The sequence below is a fragment of the Gambusia affinis genome, linkage group LG18, assembly GCF_019740435.1.
Source record: "Gambusia affinis linkage group LG18, SWU_Gaff_1.0, whole genome shotgun sequence".
NCBI classification, from domain to species: Eukaryota; Metazoa; Chordata; class Actinopteri; order Cyprinodontiformes; family Poeciliidae; genus Gambusia; species Gambusia affinis.
Window position 1 is genome coordinate 18,276,972 of NC_057885.1, and position 24,395 is coordinate 18,301,366.

A 24,395-nucleotide genomic window follows, 5' to 3' on the forward strand; every position below is an offset into this window, starting at 1 on the left:
AGCAGGCAGATGGCCTTGTCTCCAAACCCCGCCTACAGTCTTTTGTCCTCAGGGAATCTGTCTCTTGGCTGTTCACAGAAACACCTTTTTTTTCCAATCGTCAGTAGGGGGCGCAGTGAAGCCCATTTGAAAGTGAGGCCTTGTGTTCATTGCAACAAGCCTATTCTATTATTGCATGCTGCAGCAGGAGAGGCCAGACGGTTTCTGCTCAGATGTTCTCGTCTCTGTCAGTAAGCACAGCGGCGCAGGGGAGGAGAATAAAATGCAATAAAAACCCCTGACCACCTCCACCCACACGTATACTGTTATACCTGTAACTACAGACACACTCAGCTGGATGAGGAAGGGTGGAAACAGGGGGGGAGGATGAGTGAAAAAATCAGCAGTGCAGTGTGGAGAGGTCCAGAGCAGAGTGGATGAAGATGGGAATGAGCTCAGAATTGCCTAGACTGAGCGTCTACAAGCCTACAGTGTGCTTCATAAGAAGATATCTGCCCTCAGGACTGAAACCTTAAATCAACTCTGGTCAATTTAGTTTAATTTGCTGTGTCTTGCAAAACTATTCCTACATTTGGTCATGTTGCACTCAAATTTCAGTGTGTTTTTCTAGGATTTTATGTAGCAGAGCCACTGTGAACTGAAAGGAGACATTTTTTGCAAATAAAAACGCAAACAATGTTTAAAATCCAGTGGAACCAAATTGCTCTGAGACGTCACTCAAAGTCCAACCGTGTGTGATTTACTATCAGTGTAAATATATATGTTTCATGAAGACTTCAGAGGTTTGCTTTGCTTTGTTTCTCCAGGGTTGGTACAGTTTGCTAAGTTATTTTATCTGTTTTGTGTACAATCTCCTTCAGTTGTAGATCCATAGGACAACGGTACAGTTAGGGAGGAGTTACTGGCATCACACAACACAGTCCACTGATTGGGGGACAGAAAAATGTCATAAGAACAAGACAGACACACTGGCATGATGCAACGTTAGGCCTTTAGGTTCAACCCTGCATCCCAGTGAGAGTCCAACTGGTGGAGGACATTTGATTCTCAGCAGATTGCTTTTGTTGACTGTGCAAAGTTTCATGTTTGCATCATCTTGTGAGCAATTATTGCCATATTTTACGCCAATCACTGAGACTATTATAAGTAAAGAGATGCAAATTAGCTTTTTTTACAATCTGGCACAATGCATTAAACGATGACATTTTTGTTTGAGTTGTACTTTGTTCCTTTTTAATTAAAGTTCATTATCAAACTGATCAATTTATAAACATATTTTTGTAAAAAAAAAATTACAGTTTAAATAATTATTTACTTAAACTCATATTCTGGCCACATTTTATTGAATTAGCTGGCAGTGTTTTGTAAAAAACAAAACAAAAAGACAAAAACAAATTGCTGGAGAGGCCTCGCTACGCTGCTCAGCAACCATAATTTATTAGAGGAGGATCAAAGGATGATTGGTAAACCTGGTTATAATGACCCAACAGAAACCCCTGTAAGGCCAAAATATGCAAATATTCATCCAAATTCTGTCATTGTAAAGCCAAGCAGGAAGCTAATCTGTGAAGCTAATGACTGTTAGTCTGTGTCCTGAATTTTTGTTCCAAGAGCTCTCTTCATTTCAGGATTTCACGACAACAGGAAGAGTTTTTTTCTGTTCAGTCTGATTCTAGGATGGATGGATGGAGAAATGAGTTGTGTAAAAATGTGGAGAGGAATGCAAAGGAAAACAGACATTTTACTCATGAGGAGCAGACTAACAGACAGGCGAGAAGAAGGAAGGAGACAGGTGGAAAGCTAAGGAGGTGGTGGAAAAGAGAGGATGGGCGGAACACCGAGCTACAAGAGAGGATGAAGAGGAGGAGGAAGAGTGGTGGATGAAAAGAGGGAGCTAAGAGGGTGGTGAGAGGGAGATATATAACAGTTGTTCATTAGTGAAGATATGTTAGGGACCGGAGAGACGATGGACTAATGAGAAGGGAGACGAGGAGGAGAGGAGAGAAGGTGCAAAGGGTGAAAATGAGACTGAAGAGGGAGGAAGAGGAGCAGGGGAGGGGAGGGTGGGGTAAGAGGTGGGTGGAGGAGAAGGAGTGGTGAGGTGGTGGAAGTGAGCGAGGCGAAACTGGTTGGGGGAGGGGAAGGGAAGAATTTGCACGTACGCACACCACACAAACACACACTGTTGAAACTGCAAGGAAAGAGGAAGAGGAGAACGTAGAAGAGTGAGATGATGAGAGCAGGAAAGACACAAGAAGAAGAGGAGGAAGATTTGGAGAAGGAGGAGGGTAGGGACATGAAAAGGGTGAGGTTATGAACGGGAAGGAACAGATGAAAAAGAAGGTGGATGAGAGGAATTAGGGCATGGAGGAGAAGAGGAAGAGAGAAAGTTACAGAAGCAAAAAGACCGACAAAACTGGAAGGTGAATCAATCAAATGAAGGAGGAAGCAGGAGCACTGAGGAGGAGAACGAGAAGGGAGGGATGGAAAACAAGAAAGCTCATGGAGGAGATGGTGATGAGCTGGGATGAGGAAGAGGAGGAGGAAGAGGAGCTGAAGGAGTCTGTAACAGTCTGCTGCATGTCAACAAGTAACCCTTGTGAGGAGGGTCACTGCAGGTTGTTGCAACAGCTGTCCATAAAAACGCTCTATATTCTGCTTTCTCTCTCTCTCTCTCACACACACACACACACACACACGCGCACACACACACACACACACACACACGCACACACACACACACACACACACGCACACACACACACACACACACACACAGCTACCTGTGCGAATACAGGTGCACACACAGATGCAATGAAATGTCTGCTGACACGAGGCCGGGTCTCGTCTTAAGCTTTTGACATTTTAAATGAAAAGAATAATAAAATGGAGCAGTCTGAGTCTGTGCAACTGAGTCACAGCAAGTTCAAGCACAAAGTCACGCATGCTTCTGGGGACACTGTCTCTCTCTCTCTCTCTCTCTCTATCTCTCTCCCTCTCTGTCTCTCTCACTTGTACACACATACACACACTCACAGCAGTATGGAGCCATGAATGTGCCAAGTGTGGAAAAAAAGATGGCGGTGCGCTACGGAAGAGCATCTAACAAAGAGACCTTAACCTATGTAAATTATACTGAATTGAACTGAGCCCATTGCTAAAAGATTCTTTAAAATCATACAAATGTAAAACGCTCTGCAGAAGTATTCTCACCCCACTAACATTTTGTCATATTACAAACCCAACCTTCATTATATTTTACTGAATTTTATGTGAAAGAACTGAAAAATAGTTACTACTCATTCCTCTTTGTAAAACAATTCGGCCCTGGTCAGATTGGTTGGAAAGAGTCTGTGAGCATAAATTTTCAAGTCTTACCACAGATTCTCAATTCGATCTAGATCTGAACTTTAACTAGGCCATTCTACTAGATGAATATCCTTTGACACAAAGCTCTGGATGTATCTTTTTGGTTGTTTTCCTGCACCCCAGTTTTGAGTCTTCTTTGGCCTGTAACAACTTTTCTTCCAGGATTGTGCCACATTTAGTTACATAATCTTCCCATCAACTCTAAAAAGCTTCCCTGTCCCTCCTGCATCTTCAAAACTCTAGCTTTACATAAAGTTTTGTGTCGACTTCTGTTCCTGAGTTTCTGTTTCCTAGTATTAGGTTAAATTGACATATTCTTGCAGTACTTGCTGACAGATTCACTTTCAGTTGTCATCCTAAATAAGTAAGTATTCAAGTCCTTCAGTGACTTGAATAGAAGATGGAAAATACATAAAGCGAGAATACTGTTCACAAACACTTGTTTTATTTAAAAAGAAATGAGGAAATCAATTTAATTTCTAAGGTGAATCTTTCATATTCTGATTTTGGTGTGTAGTCATCCAGAAGGGTGTCATCGTAACCAGGCTATACATTTGTAAACAAAGACAGTTGCCCTATGTAAGCTCATGCAAAAATAAATGAATAAATAAATAAATTACATTTATACATAATCCAAGTCGTGATTTCTGATTTTGCATTTCTATTTTTTACTGTTTAATGTACATACATCAAGAACAACCTAAGTACTATAATATGCTATATCTCATGTCAATATCCAGACATGAGAAATGATAAAATGTCCTGGATGTCACCATCTGTTGTTGACAAGCACTGCTCTTTCACATTTGCTTTTGCCACAGCTTGTTAAATCTGTCTGGCCGTATGGTTAGAAATCTCTGTTCTTTGGTCATACCTTGCATCCACACAGCAACTTTTTCACCTCCTCTGAGATTTGGATTTGTAGTGCAGGTATAATTTTAGTTGTTGAGATGCTAATCAGGTGCTCACAGGTGTAAGACCACTCCTTGTTGCCATTGTGACTCATCATAACAACTGTCCAAAAGTTTAAAAAGTAAGAAAAAGAATCCCTCTAGGTCCACATAATCAAAAACCACAAAGAATAGTTGCAAAACATGTGTTGCCTCAATCAAAAACAACAAAAATAGGACTGAAGTCTACAAATCAGAACATAACAGAAATGCTCCAACATGGTGCGTCCATTAGGAATGCAATTCCAGCACTATAAAGAGCCACAAATACAATTTCAATTGATTTTCCTTTATTATTTTAAATACTGGCACTTCCTGGCCTCCATACAGTTGTACCCAGCACTCTCACCCTTTCTTCCAACAAGCATACACCAGTGCAAGTCTGGACAGCCTGCCTCTGCACAGAGATGCACAGCTGACGAATCACTCCGCCAGCACACTGGCAAGTAGACCCTAAATTATGGGAATCTGATGGATGGCAGATAGGACTTTAATTTAACTATTGCTTTGCTAAACTATACTCATATGAGATGTCGCTTTGTTATATGCTGACTATATAAAAGGACTAGAGAGAAGTGGGTTGCTGCTTGGTTGAAAGCATATTCCTTTCAGTAAGGTTTTTTTTAAATAGATGAATGAAACACTGTGCGCCCCTATATTTATGATATAATTTACAGTTGAGAGAAATCTCAATTTAATAGTTTCAGAGGACTATTTTCAGTCAATCCCAACGGTTAAGTGGGAGAGGCGGAGCGGATGTCCACCTCACTTTTATGCGGGTGTTGTCCGTCCCACACTCACTCACGGCTGCTTCCATCTATCCCTGCACTTCTCTGCGCTCATCAATTAGGCACAAATTAAGCCGTTGTAGATGCTTTAACTGCCGTCCTTTCGCAACTTTGAAGAGGATTGGTTTCCGCGGACGGGGAACCCGGACAAGTTTTGTGTTTTGGAGTGCCGGTGGGGGGGGGGGAAGCGGAGAAGAAGCGAAACGCAGGTAAGAGTGTGTGACTGTAACCTCGACTTCCAACTACCCGACGTTACAAATGTAACGCGGGGGGGTTAAGAGCCGGCCCCGCGAGCGAGCTAGGCGGCTAACGCTAGCATCCCGACGAGCAAAGTGGGGAGGACTTCCAACTGCACTTTGTGAGGAGGGAGGGCGGTTCGTGTTGCCTAATTTTTAAGATGTATATATGTATATATATATTTATTTATTATTTTATCGTTCGGTTTGTGGTACTTACTCCGACCGTTGAAACTGTTTCTATTCTGAGCGTTAGGTTCCGAAACAGTTAGGGGGGAAAATAGAGCTGAAAAAGTGGAAGTTGTAAGTTGTAGGAGAGAGCGACCTTCGCATGGGGGGGAAACAAAAGGACCTTAAAGTCTGACACACACTGATGATGACTGCTTTGAAAATCCGCTGAAGTGTTTGTTTAAATATTGGACGCTACATATACATACATTTATATGCGTAGTATGGAAATGGTTTTAAAATATATGAGACTTAGCTCGAAATTATTTAAAAAAATAAAACTGTCCATAGCCATGATGTGAACTTTGCCAAGTGTAATCTGCAGTAGGACTTGAAGACCAATGAGCGCTTTATTAATCGGCCTTATTTGTAAGAATCTGAAGTTATGAATAACGCAAATAAAACACCATTTGTACTCAGAAGTGCTATTTTTAACATGTTTTGGTGTGTTTAGTTGTAATTCCTGTCTGGATATATAAAAATGCCGATTTAAAAGTTATTAAAGGAAAATCTTATGTATGTATTTGTTTAGATTTATGTATTTTTGTCAATTTTAAGTATAAATGGAGGTTATATGGTTTAGTTTTAGGTGTTTTGGCTTGTTTATATTGATCGAGGCTACCCATATTCCAGGCTACTACGTTGAAAAGTCCATGAAAGTAAAGTGAACCAGAGCGATATTAATGCTTGTATTGCCCGCTTAATGGGTGTCAAAAATCTTTATTGTAGCAGTAGTAGTTTATTTATGAGTATTGATGTGAGCGATTTCTGTCCGGTGAAGTTGGATGGGGCAGCTGCTGTTGTCTTTGGGAGGGAGAGGGGGGCTCAGGGAGCAGCGACAGACAAAAGACCTCCAGAGAGCCTCTTGCATTGTCTGCCTGTAGCTGCTGGTTGGTGTGATCGTAATCTCTCTGATTGGAAAGCTCATCCGGCTGCAGATGTATAAATTGGTCAAATTAAACGTGTTGAATGAGAGATGTGGGGTTAATCTATGGAGTCTATGCGTCCCCTTGCTTTGTTCCGTTTGTGAAACTGAGGGTAAGGGCTGGGAAAGTTCAGGCGTTTAGGAGGCGACTGTATATGATGATTGTTATAATCTGATATTATTAGTGAGAAGCCAGGCGGACTGTGTGGTTCTGCGTCTTCTGAATAAAAAGCTCTGATTTAAAGCTGCTCAAATCACATTTAAATGCTCTGATTAAAGAGGCTGATGCAATATTCCCCCACTCTCATCTCAGATGCTGTTGGTTTTATGTTTCTTTTGCGATGGATTTTACTGACTTGCTTGGCTTTTGGTTAGTTTAAAATGTTATAAAAATGTTTAATTTTAGAATATTTGGTATAAAATGATGAAATGCAGAGATTTAACAACCATAAGATATTTAAGTACTTCAAAACGTTTTAACTTGAATTATCTTGTGATGGACTGGCAACCATTAACCGGTGGAAATGGGATCCAGCTCCTTGTGACCCTCCAAGGACAAACATGTATAAACAATGGATAGAAAGACGTATAAACTGGATTTAAACTCGCTTCATTGGTCCACTGCACATTAAGCCACAAAAAGGAAGAGGAAATCTAAAATATTCATGATAATCTCAGGGTTTAAACCTGGTGTTGGGGGCACTAGGGCAGTCATCCAGTGTTTTTAATTAACAAATGTTTAAAGTTGACAGGAAATTTAAATACACCACTAGGTAATTATGTGTTATTGGAAGACATTATTAACAAAACCTTAACAAGAACTTTAAAGTTTTAAAAAGTATAAAAAAACCCCATTAAAACATAAAAAAAACAATTAAAATACATATACATTTTTTGCACTTCAGTTGTTTCATCCTATTTTAAGTATCCAAAATGTTTTAATAATTTTTCAAGCAGTTGTGCTTGAAAAATTTAACCATGTATAAATTATACTGGTAAATTTAACAAAACTCATATTAACAGGAATTACTAAGCTACTGCTCTTGAATTTGCAAAATACAAAAATAACTTTAAATTTTTATTTATTTTTTGCCTTTTTTCTTGTTGTCTTGATCTAACCTGATGCAGTTGTTATAAATGTTTAATTACTGCTTTGCCTAATCAAATTTATCAATTTCCTGTCTTGTGTAGAACAAGTACCATGCACCTTGAGTTAGGGTTGCATAATGTTTATTGACACCAGCATGATTATTGGTCAATGTTAGTCATTTTTTAACTTATCTGTATTGGTCCAAGAAAGTAAAACTGGGCCAATATTAGCGACCAGTTTTGACATCGGCCCAGATGGGGAGACACCTCCGATGCAGTGCAGGATTATGGGATGTTTTAACTGAAGCAGAGAAGAAATGTAGTTGCTGTGTTTGCGTTTACGTGTCAACAGTAAACACAATCACGTTTACTAACATATATAAATAAATGTTATATTGGTAAATATCGGTTCATAACAGCAGTATGAATATTGGCTTTTGGTGTAAGTTTTCATATCGGTGCACAAGTACTCTTGTTTTTCCTATTTTGAAGAGTGACAGTATGTCAGTGAAACTGATGTCCTGATTAAGCTAAAAAGGTGAATTATATATTAGATTACTGAAACTGAAATGTTTCTGTTGCATCTATTTTTTTAGGAACTGCTTGGAGTACAGGATGGTGATTTTGCTGAGAATGAATTTTGGCTAAAGACCAAATGATGCCAAAAGGGGGTTGCTGTGTTGTTTGGGTTTGCAACTCAATCTTAAAGGTTAATGCTCATCATCAGTGTGCTGTTAGTTGAATAGTAGAAGTCAGAGAAACAGTCGCATGAGGTAATCCCATCATTTCCATTAAAAAGTCTAGGATGACTTGAGAAACTTTAAGGAAAAAGAGTTTTGTGTGCCCTAAGGTATTCATTCAAAAACTAGGTGGTAACAATAATTCTGGTTAACACAAATTAGTTTAGTTGGGAGATTAGGAATATTTCTAATGAGACTAGTCACTCTGACAATGCTTCTTTCAAAAATTACAATAATCTAAATCTTAACAGGAGTATAAGGTGAAAATATTTCACTTAAACATTTCCTCCAATAGGTGAATGGCTGTTAGCAGAACTGTTTCATGTGAAGTTGTCTGGAAGACCAGAAAATGTACCAGGAAAAGCTGCTAGAGAGGCTACCCTATGTAGTGGTGGCGCAGGTTTCCGTTGTGCAGCTCAAACTGACCTACTTGCAAGAGTCATCACAAAACTAAACCTCACAGGTCCGCAGCTGATTATTCTGACAGAGCTGCTAGATTTTGCTTTTGAAATGTGCGGTTTATATTAAGCGTTCTGACACATTAATGCTCTGAGAGAAAAAATGAGTGCAGAATTTCATGATGTCCCTCCCTGTTGTTGATCACCAGAGAAGATTGATAACTTTTCATGCTTGTGTTTGCAGTCAGTAAAGTAGCGAATATTTGTTGGGTCGACGGAAGGAAGAACGGATTTAATTAAATAAAAGCAAATTCTGGAAGTAATGTTTACAAACGCACATTCTAGCCTGCATCGGACAAGCTAAGGAGGCATTAAACTGAAGGTTTTTAATGGCTGTTAGTGATGACGCAGAATGTGTCCCAAGCCCATAGTACTGTTAAGGTCACCTTTTCTTAAAACATTAATAAAATGTCTTATTTTACAACAGATAAGAAAAAGCAGAGTGTAAGTTGATATCTGATAAGCTGATAGCTTATTAGATATTTCAGTTTAGTTCCTTTAATCGAATCTGGCAAAATGTAATGGGCGAAAGTTTTTCTCCTGCTTTGATTTAAACATCATTTTGATTTTACCAAGTAGTTTTTCAGCTGCCCTCTGAGTTTTCTTGCACAAAGCAGGTCATGTGATGTAAAGAGATCATCATTGAAAAGAGGAAAAACAATTTCTTTTGGGAAATTTGTACAGTTCATAATACAGTTTTACAGACTAACCAATAACATATCATGAGTTGAGTTTTGTCAGCAATTACAGTAACAAACTTCAATGGATTTTATCGGGATTTTATGCGATGGACCAACACAAAATAGTGCATGATTATAAATAAAATCCAGTGTGAGGAACTACCTTCACAGGATACCTGATTAGTAAGTAGTCCACATCTGTAATTTAGTCTTAGTATAAATCCAGCTGTTTTCTGAAGGCCACAGAGATTTGTTAGAGAACGTTAGTGGAGCAAAACAGCATCATGAAGACAGCAGGGAGAAGTTGAAAGCAGAGGTCATAAAACAACATCCCAACCTTAATCCATCACCTGAAAATGGAAAGAGTCTAGCACAACTGTAGATGTAACAAAACATGGTCTCCCTTTATCAAAACAAAAAAGAATTTTCCTAAACACCATCTTACCTAACAGGCCAAGCAAGGAGAGTGTTAATCAGAGACTCAGGTAAAGGACCCATGCTCCTGTCTCTGGAGGAGCTGCAGAGGCACAACCTGTCAGCAGGACATTAGTTAGTCAGATCAGTCAAACGCATAAAACTCTCATAAAACACATTGACGTTTGTGTTCTTAGTGGGAGAAAATGTGGAAAAATGTAGCACCTGTTCTGTTTTATGGGAATGTTGAGCTTTTCAAGGATTTCAAGTTCAAAAAGCTATCAACTCCTACATTTAACCCGACTTTGAGTCTTTGTTTTATTGCTGGAATAATCCCACCTAATCCATAAATGTCAGGGTTGGAGAACCGATCCACTCAGAGTGTGTGTGTGTGTGTGTGTGTGTGTTTTGCAGTCATGCCCTCAGTGATGGAGCGCTCTGGGGCTGGGGTCCTGTCCAGGAGCAGAGCCAAAACCGTCACTAACGGCAGCAGCCAGCCCCACTCTGAGGAGGAGAGCAGCGATGAAGAGCACGCTCATGGTAGACACTTGTTGAACAGTTTTTCTTCTTCTCTGCCGTTGATTTAATGCATGTTCCTGGCCCAGATGACGCCAGCTGTTCTGGTGGAGTTTGTCGTACTGCTGCAGTGCTACAAGGCGTCCCCTCCCCCAGCATCTTCCCACACTCATGTCACCCACTGCCTGAATGGATCTTTCCTTCTGTTTTTCTCTTGCCACTCACTCATTTGGTTTTAGCTTTTATATCAGACACATCTGTTTAATTTTGTAACATTTCCTAGATTTTGTACATCCTGTTTCCTCTTCTTCAGTCTATTTTACTCATGTGATGCATTTACTCCTCCGTTCCTATCTTCTGTCCCTGAGGAAAGCCTAATGTGTCTTTCTGAACGGTCTCTGTCCTCTGCTTGCTGTCCACTCTTCCGGTCTGCGCTGCTTCCTGTTAGCTGAGGCACAGCCCTAATTACTCAAAGCCAGCCTCTGCTGTTGCTCCGTCTTGGATGTTGCAGAAGAATAGGACTGGGCAATGAATATATTTGGTTTTTTCAGATTGTTAGAAAATCAGATGTTTATTTCATCAATGCAATCCTTGGATCTGTTTTTCAGAGCGATGTCAGCACGCCCAAAGCTGACATCTTGTTTGACATGAGTTTTTTACAGTTTCTATTTATTTTGGCTTTAAATTTAGGTCAACTCTGCAACAAAGTATTAGGGCCAGGCTATGATTTTTTTTTCTTTTTTATAATTACAAAAATAAAGTCGTATTACAAGACAGCAATTATATTGCAATAAAGTTCAAATATTAAGAAAAAATGTTTTAAATTGTTCTAGAATGAATCTGTAATATTAGGAGTAATATATATGAGAACAAAAAATTAAAAGGGGCAATACTTGGCATCTTGTGAAGTTATGCATTGGTATCTGTTTAACAGATAAATAAATACTTTGTCTTTTAACACATAAGTATAAAATTATTATCAATTGAAACAATTGTGAAAACGACACTTGAATTGAGCACATCAGATCCTGATAACTCTAGAGAAGCATTTTTTCTTATAATTTTAAGATGTTCTTCTGGTAAAATTGGATTTTTATTCTGATAATATTGCAACTTTATACTCAAAATTAAACATTTATTGTAGCCTGACCCTGAATTTCTTTTTTTTAAATAAAGCAAGAAAAAAAAGTCAATTAAATTTTGATCTGGAATGAAAAAAATTGAGTTTATTTCTAAGTCACATTGCCCGGTCCTACTTAGTAGCATGGATGAAAATGCTTTCATGACAACAGAAACTATAGATTATTTATTTTTATGTTTTATGTCCCGGTTTGAAAGTAGCTGAGCCTCATCATTGATTACTGTAAACTTCCTGTCTGTAAACCTCCTGTCGTCTCTCCAATACACAGACAGCATGATCAGAGTTGGAGGAGACTACCAGGCCCAGATCCCAGAGTTCAAACCAGGTAAGCCAGACAGAGACGGTGGTGGAAGGGATGGGGAAGGATTTTAATGTAACAATGATGGGATTTATTGTTTTCGTCTGTTTTTGGACCATCTGGGACTGTAGATGAAAATGAGCCTCTGGCCAAATCTGCCACGTCTCCATGAAAGACTGAAACATTTGGTTTTATTTACATTTTAAATAATAAAGAGAACACAAATGTCGATTAAATTAAGGGAAATTAAGTGATGCATTATGCTGCAGAGAGGATTTCATACAGTCTGGAAATTTCTTGAAAAATATGGATTTTGGCAAAAGATGTTTCAGGTGTGGAAGTGCAGAGGAAGAAATCTGCCACGTCATTCTGCTTTTAAACAGAATCCTCCTTTCCACCATCTGAGACGTAGATCTGTGACAATCCATCCATCCCTGAACCCCTATGAGGAGAATTAAATTAATTATGAACTTTTGGATTTACACTTTAAAAGATAAACTGATCAGCCTTTTTGTATCTGGATTAATTAATTAAAAAAACAGTATGATTTTGTAAATTTGGTGGATGATAGTTAGCATCCCATCATAAACCATTTGGCTCTGTCATTTACATTTTGAGGAGAAACAAACACTTCATAACAGTTCCTCATATTATTTTGTTTTCTGACATCACATTCACTTATCAAAAAAGAAATCAGATTTAACCATAAAGTTGTTGTTTTTTTTAAAGGTTGTTTATTGTCTCAAAAATTGTCTGTAATAAATAACCCCATCAAACATGAGATCTAGCCTGAAGTGAAGAGTAAATGTTTGCTTTGAGTTTATGAGGAAAAGGATGTTGAAGGAATAATTTGAAACGTATTAAGTTTTTCTGTTCTGACCATCAGACAGTCCAGCCCGCTACAATGAGAAGGACCAGAGGAGCATGCTGGTCTGGTGTCCCAACACTCAGCTCTCAGATAATATGTGTAAGCTCCTTCCATCTCCACAAAGTTGACAAAATAAACCCAAACTTCTAGTCTAAAGGTTTAACTTTAACTTTTTATGGAAGCTTTTTTTTCTTTCTGATTATTTGATTTAATTGCAGTGGATGAGTACATCCTTATGGCTAAAGAAAGACATGGATACAACATGGAGCAGGTATGATGTACACCAGAATGTTACTGATAATAAAACTCATCTGCTGACCTTTCTCTGTTCCTGATTTCTGGGCTCTCGGTTCCCATCAGGCTTTGGGGATGTTGTTATGGCACAAACACGACGTGGAGCGCTCGCTGGCTGACCTGGCCAACTTCACGCCGTTCCCAGACGAGTGGACGGTCGAGGACAAAGTTCTGTTTGAGCAGGCCTTCAGCTTCCACGGCAAGAGCTTCCACCGCATCCAGCAGATGGTGCGAAACGTCAACAAACGCACAACAGAGGGTCTATAGATGCTACAGACGCATCGCCTGAAACTTTTCACCTTTTTGTCACATTACATCAAAAAAATGTAATGTATTTTGTTGGGATTTTATGTAAAATGATTTACAATTTTCAACATTTTCCACAAAAAACCCTTAGAGGCAGTAAAATAACTATGTTGCCTTCAATTGTTACAAAAATATCATATTTATGTCAAACATAACGTTAAAGAAATTTGATGCCTTGAAATTGGCCTGTCTCTTTAAGAAACTCCGCCTTCAACACATAATCACAACAGTGCTCCTCCATGATGCCGTTTGCATCCGTTCTTGTCGTTAAATAGAGAAGAAGTTCATGTTATAAGCTTTAAACGTTTCTCAAAGCTCCGTTCTGTCCATCATATGAACATTAGAAAAGTGAAAAACGTTACGACAGTCGATCTAAACTGACAGGCTGGAAAAGGAGAATATTCGTCAGTGAGGCAGCAAAGAGGCTCATGGTGACTCTGGAGGAGCTGCAGAGATCCACAGCTCAGGTGTGAGAATCTATTTTAGTAGGACCAACATTGATTCTGCACTCCACCAATCTGATCGTCATGGAAGAAAGCTATTATTGAAAGAATGTCTTTGAAATGTTTAAAATTTAACCCTAATCACAGTGGAACAAAGATGACCAACATGAACAAACCAAACAACCATGAAACAATTTTAGATTATTTATAACTTCTATCACTTCAGAATGATGCACTGCTTGTTGACGGATCAAATAATATACATTTAGGTAAGGGATGCATGAAATATTGGTGTCAACAACATCAGCTGATATTAGTTTTTTTTTTTTTTTTTTTTTTTACATATTGTCCAGAAAATTGTGCAGGATGAAAATTTGTCCCCAAAAATATTCCAATAAACAGTAATATGGTTGTTTAGATACCGTTTTCTAGTAATATGTTGACATTGGTGTCATAATGCAAGTTAATTTTGTGGAGAACACTTTAGACTGGAAGTGGAAGAAATTTTAAATATCCCAAATAAAACGATAAATACAATGGAAATAAAAACACAACCGAAACCAGAAATAAAATTGATTATAAAGTCTCTGTAAGCTAAATTTTCCTTCAAAAATATTACTTATCAGAATGGAAATTATCAAGCTCATTTGAATTTATTCTGCCATTAATTGATTTATTGCAAAGTACACATCGGTAAATATTGCCATAATAGCAGAATTAATGTCAGAAATCGTTATCAGCACAAACCTTCATTTTGGTTCATCTCTAATTTAGATTTGTTGCTGTAGTGTGACAAAATCTGGAAAAAGTTTAAAGCGTAATGGAAACTTTTCTAAGCAGCTAACATTTGTTTGTTCTGTAGCTTCCAGACAAGCTGATCTCCAGCTTAGTGAAGTATTACTACAGCTGGAAGAAGACCAGAACCAGAACCTCCGTCATGGATCGACAGGCCCGGAGGCTCATCAGCAAGAGAGAGAAAGATGATAGGTGAGAACGCTCCTGTTGATAAATGCAGGACGAAAGGAGAGAAGGACGATCTCAGACGAGATGTGGCATTTACAGAACTTCTTTGTTAAATAACACCGGATGGTTACGTCGTCCTGGGAAACAGTTCTCATGAATATAAATGAGGCAGATTCGTTATTTCTGCCCCTTCCAGCTGATATGTGGAGAGTGTAAGACGTCATTTGTAGATTTAATTAGGAGGCTGGATGGAGACGGAGCTTCAGTTCAGACCAATTCTTGTCTAATCTAAGTCTGTCTCTCTTTTTTTTTTTTTTTTTCATGCAGCAACGATGAGGTTGAAGAAGGAGAGCCGGGTGAAGAAAGCGACTTCGAGGTCGACGCAAAAAAAGAGGTGAGCGCCACAAATCTCAACTTTGAATCACTCACTTCCTACCTGATGCGGTGAAAAACGACAACATGGTGGAGCCTCCTCTCTGCTCTCAGGCCGTAAAGCAGAACAGCAGCAACGCAGAGAAAGCCCCGCCCAGCCGGTCCGGCCCGGTGAAGAAGGAGAGCATCGGGGCTCAGTACAGACACCACCCACTCAGAGCTCGCCGCAGACCGCCCAAAGGCATGCACCTGGACCAGACCGACATCACGGCTCTGTCCACCTCCCAAGATGCCGGGGTTCTGTCCGTACGTCAGCTGGACACACACCTGGTGTCGCTCAAGAGACAGGTGGGTTTACGAACAGCAGTAAGACGTTGATGTCCTCAGTGTGCTCCTGTATTTACAGCGAGGTATAAAGAGAAATATAGAAAATAAAGGTGTACTGATTTTCTTAATTTTGGAAGATTGGTGATCAGCTGATACATGCGAAGCCAATCTTATACTCTGATCTTATCTACTTCTAAAAAGGTCTAAAAATCTAATATTGTCCTTCTTTTTTGTCTGATGGACCCACCAGGTCATGTCTGCATGTTTCCAGTTAACCAGTCATTCCACCATTACCAGCTCAGGGACTTTCTTGCTATATGTAGCAACATTTCAGACAAAAAAAGATCAGTTTTGGCCAAAATCAGCTTTTAAATATTGGCAATTGGTGTTAGGTTACAAAAGCATTAGGTTGAATTTTATGCACTTTTTAATTCCTGTCTAGAAATATTCTGCGTTCTTGTTGTGCCAGCCATTTTACATTAGCAAGTAGCACTGTTAGCTTTATTTAAATTTGTAGTCTCCATGGCTACTTTCACACATGGCAAATCCGACCTGAATCCAACTTTTTCATGTTTAACAATATAAGACTGTATTAAAAAAACAAAAAAAGGTTTTTTTTGAGCAGGTAAAACTAAATAAACTAAAAACTCATCTTTGCATTTTTAATTTAATGGGTTGTGTGAACTGCTAGCAGTTTAGATTTGCCTGTTTTATTCCCTGGGCTAAAAGGTTTGGACGGTGCTGCCTTAAACCTGGTAATGCTGTGATTTTAAATAAACCAAACCTAATAGTCTTGTTTTATTTTTTTCTCAGGTTCAGTCGATCAAACAGATCAGCAGCAGCTTGAAACAGAGCCTGACTGAAGGTGTCGACGTTTTCAGACCAGCAGAGGTAAAACTCCATCTGTCTCCTAAGCATTTTCTCCTTCACGTTCTCCGTTAATTCGTCTGCTTCCAAGGTTTATTTTCCATCATGTAGGATGGATTAGTTCTGATCTGTTTGCTTCCTGCCGCCTCGCTCAGTGACTCTAAAATGTCTTCTCCCTTCTTCTTCTTCTTCTCCTCAGCCTGCCCCGAAGATGAACTCTCGTTGGACCACAGAGGAGCAGCTGCTGGCCGTGCAGGGTGAGTAACAGCCAGAGCGTCATCTCCCTCTCCCTCTCCCTCTCCCACAGAGTCTGCTGTCTGTCCTCGCAGCCAGACAACACATTCATATTCTCCACACAGGAGCCGTCTGTGCTGCTGCTGCTCACGGCTTCTCTCAGGTTTGGAGTTAGTCAGACAGAGCCAGTCAGAAGTTTACATACACTAGTAGTGGGGATGAATCTCATATCAGTATTTCACATTTAATGATTTATGATTGGGATGATGAGTGAAAAAACAACTTCGCTGATATCTGCGTGCATTGATTTGTTTTATTGGGGATTTTATCTAATTCTTACAGGATTCAAATTATACTCATTTATAAACACATTTCCACAATCATGATGTATGCTTTTCACATTGGTCGTTACCGATAATTATTGATCAGATTTTTGTTTTAATTATCCAAAATACTGTCAAATTAGTGACGTAACCTGTTATTGTTCACAGTTTCCACTTTGTGCCGTTGTTTATTTTTAAGCAGTTATGAAGCACGGAGGTGAAACATGAAACTCCTGCGGTTTGTATACATATGTGAACGCTAAGCAAACCTAAGACCGCTCTAAAAGCAGGAAGTGGACTACAGTAGTGCATTAAATACATTAGATACAACTAAAACAAACACTCTAGTCTAACACTAGTGGGAGAAATGGCTCATGGTCTTTTGCTAAAAACAAAAGAGGAATCCCACAATCACTAAACTGACGCCACTCCATTTTTGTTGTCATTTATTGAAGAAGGAAGTTGCGCTCATGTCTTCCTCAGAGGTTTTTGTGTCGTTTCCTTCAGTGTTTCTTGGTGCAGCGCCCCCACAGGCGGCAAAGGTAATAGGTTTTTTAATTAATTTGGTTGTTTGAACAGTGTGAGAGTGAACCTCACCAGCAGAAAATAACAAATGTTGCAACTGTGGTACCAAATCAAACCAAATTTATCAGACTATCGGGTGTGAGAACATCCTAAGATTACTCCACTGTTTAATCTTACTTTACAAATGGCCACATTTAAGCCTGTCTTAGAGACCATTTTCTGTTTATTGACAACATAGTAGATTGACAGTAAACTCCTGACATGTTAGCAGAGGAAACTCATGAAGCCTTCAGGTTCTGCATAAAGGTCAACATGTGAGGCTTGTTCCCTCCCAGCAGCTGCAGACTTGCTGCCCTCCATTTCCCAACCACAGGAACGTCTGAAGCAGCTGTACTCACATCGAGGTTAACTGTAGATCGAAACAAAGCTCCTCCTTCATCCGTTAACCTGACGTCTCCTTTTCAGCCATCCGTCGCTACGGTAAAGACTTCACAGCAATCGCCGAGGTGATCGGCACCAAGACGCCTCCTCAGGTGAGCTCGTTCTTCGTCAGCTACCGGCGACGCTTCAACCTGGACGAGGTGCTGAGGGAGTGGGCCGCCGAGCAGGTGGCCACCAGCCGGGACCAGAAAGACGCCCGCCGGAGCAGCGAGGAGCTGGCGGCCGACGGAGGAGGCGGCGAGGAGGAGGAGGTGAGGCTGTGGGCTTTATCACAGCTGGTCAGGATGAAGGGGCAAGCTCTGGTAAAACAGAACATCTGTTTGGTTATGAAAGACTTCACTAATGGAAAACATTTCTACTTTTAGTCAGATGATTTCTAATCACCAGTTTGAACAAGTTTAAATCGCTAAGAACAATGAAAACAGCAAAACACTTGATTTCCACTTAGTGGATAAACAAAAATTCAATTGTGGTGATAAATGTTTTACAGTAAAATGAAATGATTTCTTAAAAACAGCCCAGAATTTAAGAACGGTTTGAATATGAATATTTATAGATACAATAAAATCCTGCAGGTTTACTATGGATTGGTGACCGGTTTGAACAACATGCAACATGTCTCAAGATGTTTAGTTTTAAGCTGGATGTTTTACCTCAGGGGGAATCTGATCAGAGTTGATGGGAAGGTTGGATGCAATTCAAAACAAAACTAATTCTGTTGGAGGCTGCAACAGACTGGGACAGTCGTAGAGGAAAGAAAATGTTGAAATGTATTATTTTAAGTAGCATATACTAGCATATGAAGCCAACAGTCGGGCACAATTGATATGCACCCCCTCGCTGCCAGTTCAATGCATCAACTATAAACACAGCTTAATCCGTTTTTACCGTCACAAACACATGAAGCTCAGCTTGCTGACCCACCAGGCTTATAAAACACTGAAGTAAACCTTGAGAGCTAAGGTGAGCTTCTCCGCTTCCTCTGGCATCGTCACCAATAGTCGGAGCAGAGGAGACCCTCTTCACTCTGTCCAAATCAGACATTAGTAAAGCTGAGAAACGCTGTTAATCAGTGTTTGTTAGTCCATCTCCTGACTCGCCACCAGGGGGCGTGTGTCAGTGTGAGATGAGAACCGTGGCTGTGTGAAGAAAAGCAATCATAAACCTGCAGGAAATTCAACTGCAGTATTCACTGGTCAACCAAGAGGGCAGCACAGAGACGGTTTTAGGCAGAATATTGCAGCATGAAACAAATTTACATGAAAATGTCACAATTTGCACAGAAAAATAAAGACATAACCTGTTTGGACCTGAGTGTTAGTTTAATTTTGGGGATTGGGAAACTTTTGTAAACCTCTTTACTCAGAGAAACGGAAACCAAACAAACAGTTTGTGTTTCTCTCATGGATCAAAGGTAAAAACTCCAGAGATGAAGCTTTTCCACCTGAACCAAACCGTCTTCTTCTTCTTCTTCAGGTGAAGATGGAGGACTCCCCTCCAGACCCCTGCAGCTCCTCCTCTCCTCCCTCCGTCACCCCTTCCTCTCTCTCCCAGCCCCCTCCTCTGCTGCGCCCGGCCCCGCCCTCCGCCCCCCCGAGCCTCCTCCGCCAGCCGCCGCCTCTCCAGACGCGGCCGCTCCAGAACCGAGCACCGCACAATCACCCACCTCCTCCGCTCATCCGACCCGCCGTCACCTCCTCCTCTTCCTCCTCCAGCCTCAGGGGTTCTCCACCCAGCTCATCATCCGCTGGATGCCAGATGCCTCCGTCGCTGGTCGGCCTCAAAGTGGAGCAGCCCAACTCGCACTGATACTAGCTTCTTCGTCACATGATGGCGCTCAGGTGAACAGCTACCTCCAAACCGCGGCTACACCAACCGACAGGTAGAATCACAAAACTCACCAAACCGTAAGAGAAACACGAACATCTGGAAAACAGGAGGAGTCTCCCACATCTGAGCCAAATCTGCATTTTAAGACGGGTCATGTGAAGAAATCGCTTTTATTTCTGAGCTTTACTTTAAATTTTTAGACCCTTAGAGCTGCAGTGTGTAACTCTTATTAAAAAAATATTTTTTACATATTTATTGAAACTGTCACCATGTTGTGACAGTTTGAGAGGCAGATAATCTGTGAAAAGATCGATCTCCTCCCGGTGCTACTATTGCTGTCTGAAATGCAACGCTCCCAAGCAAAAATAACCAATCAGAGTCAGGAGGCGGGTCTTAGCGCTGTTAGTCAACGTGATGAACTCACTGCTAAACGTTCTAATCACAGAAAAAAACAGGAAAACCATTTATGTGCCGACATTGGTGGCTATGTTAACTTGCCTTAGCTTTCATGACAGGCTATGCTAGCTGCTGCGTAGCAGAGAGCAAGGGGAGAAAGTGAGGATAGGATAAGTAGTGCCAAACATAAGGTGATTGACAGCGCTAAGACCCGCCTCCTGGCTCTGATTGGTTGTTTCTAGTTAGCACTGGGAGAAGATTAAGGTTTTTGGGAGGCTTTTTTTCCCCACAGATGATCTGTCCTACTATATTGATATGACATAATGGCAGTTTCAACAAATATGTAAAAGTATATTCTGTAAAAGTTACATATTGCAGCTTTAAAGATGAGGAAAAACGGTACAAAAGCGTAGAGAAGCCGAGTCTGTTGTTGTGGATTTAGGTAGTTGAATCTGTTGCTTCCAGTTTAAGTTAAAAAGAAATGAAGAAGAGCTGCAGCTCTTCAGTATAACTGGAGCCATATTTAAGGTTGAGTCCTAGATAGACTGTTAGTGACTGTAAGTAGCGTAGATCGTGCATACTGATGACGACTGAGCACAAAGGAGGCAATGAGACGACGAGAACTTTAATTTACTTACCTCTGGCACCTCAGAGTACCAATTAATCCAATAAAGTCACATTTTCCATCAATGGTTTGATTATCACTTACCAGATGACATAAAAGTATCTCTTTGAGGACAAAATAAAAACTAAAAATTATATTTGGCTGGGTGGAACCAGAAAAGGTTTGATTTGCTACTCTTCAGTGTGGAAGTTGCTACCGTTGGAAGATGAGTCAGTGAGGCGTTTAAAATGAAGAGACGGACACTAGACTTCAACACAGCGAGGGTTCGTTCAGATGGGAAGAGAGAGTGAGATGTCCAGCGGAGAACATGAAGGCAGAGGAGTGAAGAAAAGTTTCTAAAGGAAAGTTTTGAAACTGCACTTTTATTAACAATTTATTTACAGAATATTGTCACTTTGCTAAAATAATGACCCAACTCTTTTGTTTTTTTACAAACAAAAAATTACTGGTAATTATTTTTGGAAGGTAATACATGAGATAGATGATCTTAACTAAAATAATTGAGCTCCCTGTGGTTCTTCTGCCATCTGTAGAATACGTCATGCCCAGTCAAAAACAACCAATTAGAACCAGGAGAAAGGTCTTAGTGCTATCAATCAGACGTATGTATATGCCGCTCACACCCTCCACCTTTCTATATTACATCTAGTTCTAAATGCTAAAGCTAGTTATCATGGCTACCAAATCCAAAATTACTTTTATCAATTTAAACAGTAGTAGCAGCCCATATACGAGGTTGATTGACAGCGCTAAGACCCTCCTCCTGGTTCTGATTGGTTGTCTCTGACCTGGAGCAGTGGATTTGTGCAGATTACAATGGAGGAGCTCCCATCTTTTTTTTTTCTTTTTTTTAAGATGATCTGTTTCATATTTTACTATGACAGTGACAGTTTTTGTTTCTAAAAGTTATATACTGCAGCTTTACTCTTACAGAAATCTAATCACTAAGTTCTGATTGGTGCATCAGGATGACTTCCTGCCTGTTTGATCCAATCAGGAGAGAGCATGCGTCCTCCTGGAGGAACTTCCTGCTGAAAACCCAACCACTTGATAACTTAAACCAGTCCATCATGAGGAAACGCTGCAGTTTTTGTTTGTTTACATCAATATCTTCTTTAATGCTGCAACACGTTTACCTGAAACGTCCTCTTCTCCTTCACCTGGACATGATTCCCAACTGGAAACAGAAGCAGTCCCATCAATTGGTTTGGATTCAAACAAGGACTGCCTTTTCCTTTTCATTTGTTTTGGTTCCTGCTTGTTTGTACCTTATGTGAGAAGTTGTTTACACTGTGGAGAGAAAAAAACATTTTCTGTTCAACATTTTAGAATAAAAACCAAAATGATCAAACAGTTCTAACTCCTGTTGTGTTTTAAAGAGGAGATCGATCCTGGATGCAAAGGAAGGCTAGAGAGAACAGAGGTAGGTAGCATGCAAGAATAATAGTTTTTGTAAAAAATTATTCAAATGTGGAAAATTAAATTAAGTCCTGGACTGGATTCAAATATCCTTTTGTCACTTTTCCTAGCGTGTGCACTAATCAAAGATTTAATCTTTTCTGTGAATCAGTGAAAATAAACTCAGCTACTTGTTCAATGACAGTAACAACAAATTTGAAAATATGATTGAATATGTGCCGTTAGTGTTACAAATTGTACGTTTTTGAGTGACTTGACGTAAAGAAGCGTACTACAAATGGGAATATTTTTCAAGAGCATTATTTGTGTTTGAGACCATTCAGTTACGCTAAATGTAATTCACAAGTTGGTTATCATTAGCTACTTTTCAATTACAAATATGCTATAAACGTTCTCAATATTCCACTAATGTCTAAATAACAATTTAGCAATTTAGGCTTAAGAAACCCAATTAAAATCACGTGAATAAAAGCCGTGTCACTGAACGACTGTATATTGTCTCATTTGCGCATGCGCTGAAGAAATACTTCCGGATTATTCTTAAAACGTATATCAACAAAGTAGCATGTATTTACATTAATAAAAATACTTGTTCCAAGAGGATAAGTACTTGTCAACAAGTGTTCCTAGAAGAAAGTGTTTATATGGCAAGTTTGCGAATTAAAACAAATTTAATGTCCAAGTTTTTTTTTTTTTTCTCGAAATTGTCAAATTCCGCAGTTATGTAAATCTAGGACAAAAGAACCAGAAAATATTGTGATGAACTTTTAAGTCCATATCGCTTGTATAATACATGTTGGCCACTCGCCTACAAAAAACTGAACATCCAACGTCCAAATTTGTTCCCAGTGCACTATTTTCTCTCCGTGATTTCATCCGTTTTAAAGTTACTTGCACTCTCTCATACTGGTCACTAGATGGCGCCACATGACAAAGAACTTACAAGTTGGTCATAATTTGGACCTTTTCACTTGCGTTGCCATAGGTTTAGACAATGTCTTATCTTCATGAAAAGCTATAATAAAATATTTACACCTCATGCCCCAGTATAAAGAAATTCATTAACAAAATCTCAAAGATTTGCTCGTCTGAAAAGTGTTTAAAAACAATAAAGAAACATTTTCAGTCGAACCGAAGTGAGAGCCAATATCAAAATGGAGAAAATGTCAAAGTGGTAAAGCTTCCCAGGAGCGACCGGCTTGCAGCAGCTTCTACAGCTCAGCAGGTTTCACTTGCTGCTGTAAAGGTCAATGTTCATGATTCAATAAGGGGACAAAAATAACCTCAGAGGGAGAGATTGAAGGTCCAAACTACTGAAGATCAATAAAAAATAAAAAGTGTCTCTTATCTGCCAAAAACTTCTTGTTTGGGGAAACATTTGAAACAAAGTGGGAGGTTTGGGTGTAAATCTGACTGCATTTCAGAAAGAGACATCCAACAAGGTGAAGCATGGTGGTGGCCATGTGATGGCCTGGGCTTTCTTTATGAGGAAGCAGATGGCTCATGTGAATCAGCAATGTTCAAAGTATAAAAATAATTTTTATTGCAAAAATATGTTGCATATTATTGGGAAGTTGAGTGGAAGAAAGAACTGCAATAGAAAGTGGTACAAAAGCAACAGATTTATTTCTGTTCACTTCGATATAAAATTTATGAAAATCCAAAGTTAGCTTGTGAATCAGTTTTTCTTTTCACTCAACTTTCCATCAATACGCCTGTGCTGCTGGAGTCATTTTTGAAAATAATTTGAGGGTTTTATGCAATAATCTAATATTTTAATAAATTGTAAGCAGGGCATTCACAGGTGCAACCAATTACTTTTCCATATTGGGTTTAGGTTTAATAAATAGAAATGAACCAATTGTGATAAATAAATTTTTTAAAATAATTGGCAACTAATTTAGTAATCAATTATATAGTTCAAGTATAGAAACTCAAAAAGTTCAGTGGAAGAAAAAACTGAAAGGATGTATAAAACAGATGTTAATTTCTGTTAACTTTGATGTATGAAAAATTCAAAATAAAATTTTTTAATGAATAAAAATTAGAATTCCTTGTGTTGCACCTTTTCCTTCCACTCAACTTTACATCCGTATGATTGGATACTGCTGCAGTGTAGCCACAAGATGTTTGAAGTAATTTTCATTTTCATAAATTTTAAACAGTAGTTAGTAGCTTTACTCTTCCATATTGAATTTTTTAACTTAAATTTCTTTCTCGATCTGAAACATTTTAAGTTTTAGTTTAACAAATTCTGCTACGTTACCTGAGACGATCCTCTCGTTCGCCACCTGGGGAGGCAAAGCGGCGGCAGCAGAGCGGAGTCAGGC

At 39.5% G+C, this 24,395-nt stretch overlaps 1 protein-coding gene across 4 annotated transcripts; it reads left to right on the forward strand.

The window, feature by feature from the left end:
- The first annotated feature begins 4,739 nt into the window (after positions 1–4,739).
- rcor2 (REST corepressor 2) lies at positions 4,740–21,999 on the forward strand. Of its 4 annotated transcripts, none has more exons than XM_044097638.1 (13): positions 4,740–4,761; positions 10,292–10,417; positions 11,803–11,859; positions 12,719–12,799; positions 12,919–12,971; positions 13,061–13,222; positions 14,606–14,730; positions 15,034–15,100; positions 15,193–15,426; positions 16,219–16,296; positions 16,472–16,529; positions 17,820–18,046; positions 19,272–20,711. In XM_044097638.1, the coding sequence occupies exons 2-13, from the start codon at positions 10,294–10,296 to the stop codon at positions 19,602–19,604; spliced, it is 1,599 nt and encodes a 532-aa protein (XP_043953573.1). In that variant the 5' UTR covers positions 4,740–4,761; positions 10,292–10,293; the 3' UTR covers positions 19,605–20,711. The 4 variants fall into 4 exon arrangements, with proteins under 4 accessions (XP_043953573.1, XP_043953572.1, XP_043953570.1 ...); XM_044097637.1 differs by lacking the exon at positions 4,740–4,761 and adding an exon at positions 5,122–5,316; XM_044097635.1 differs by lacking the exon at positions 4,740–4,761 and adding an exon at positions 21,614–21,999 and having other exon boundaries at positions 19,272–19,636.
- The last annotated feature ends 2,396 nt before the right edge of the window (positions 22,000–24,395 follow it).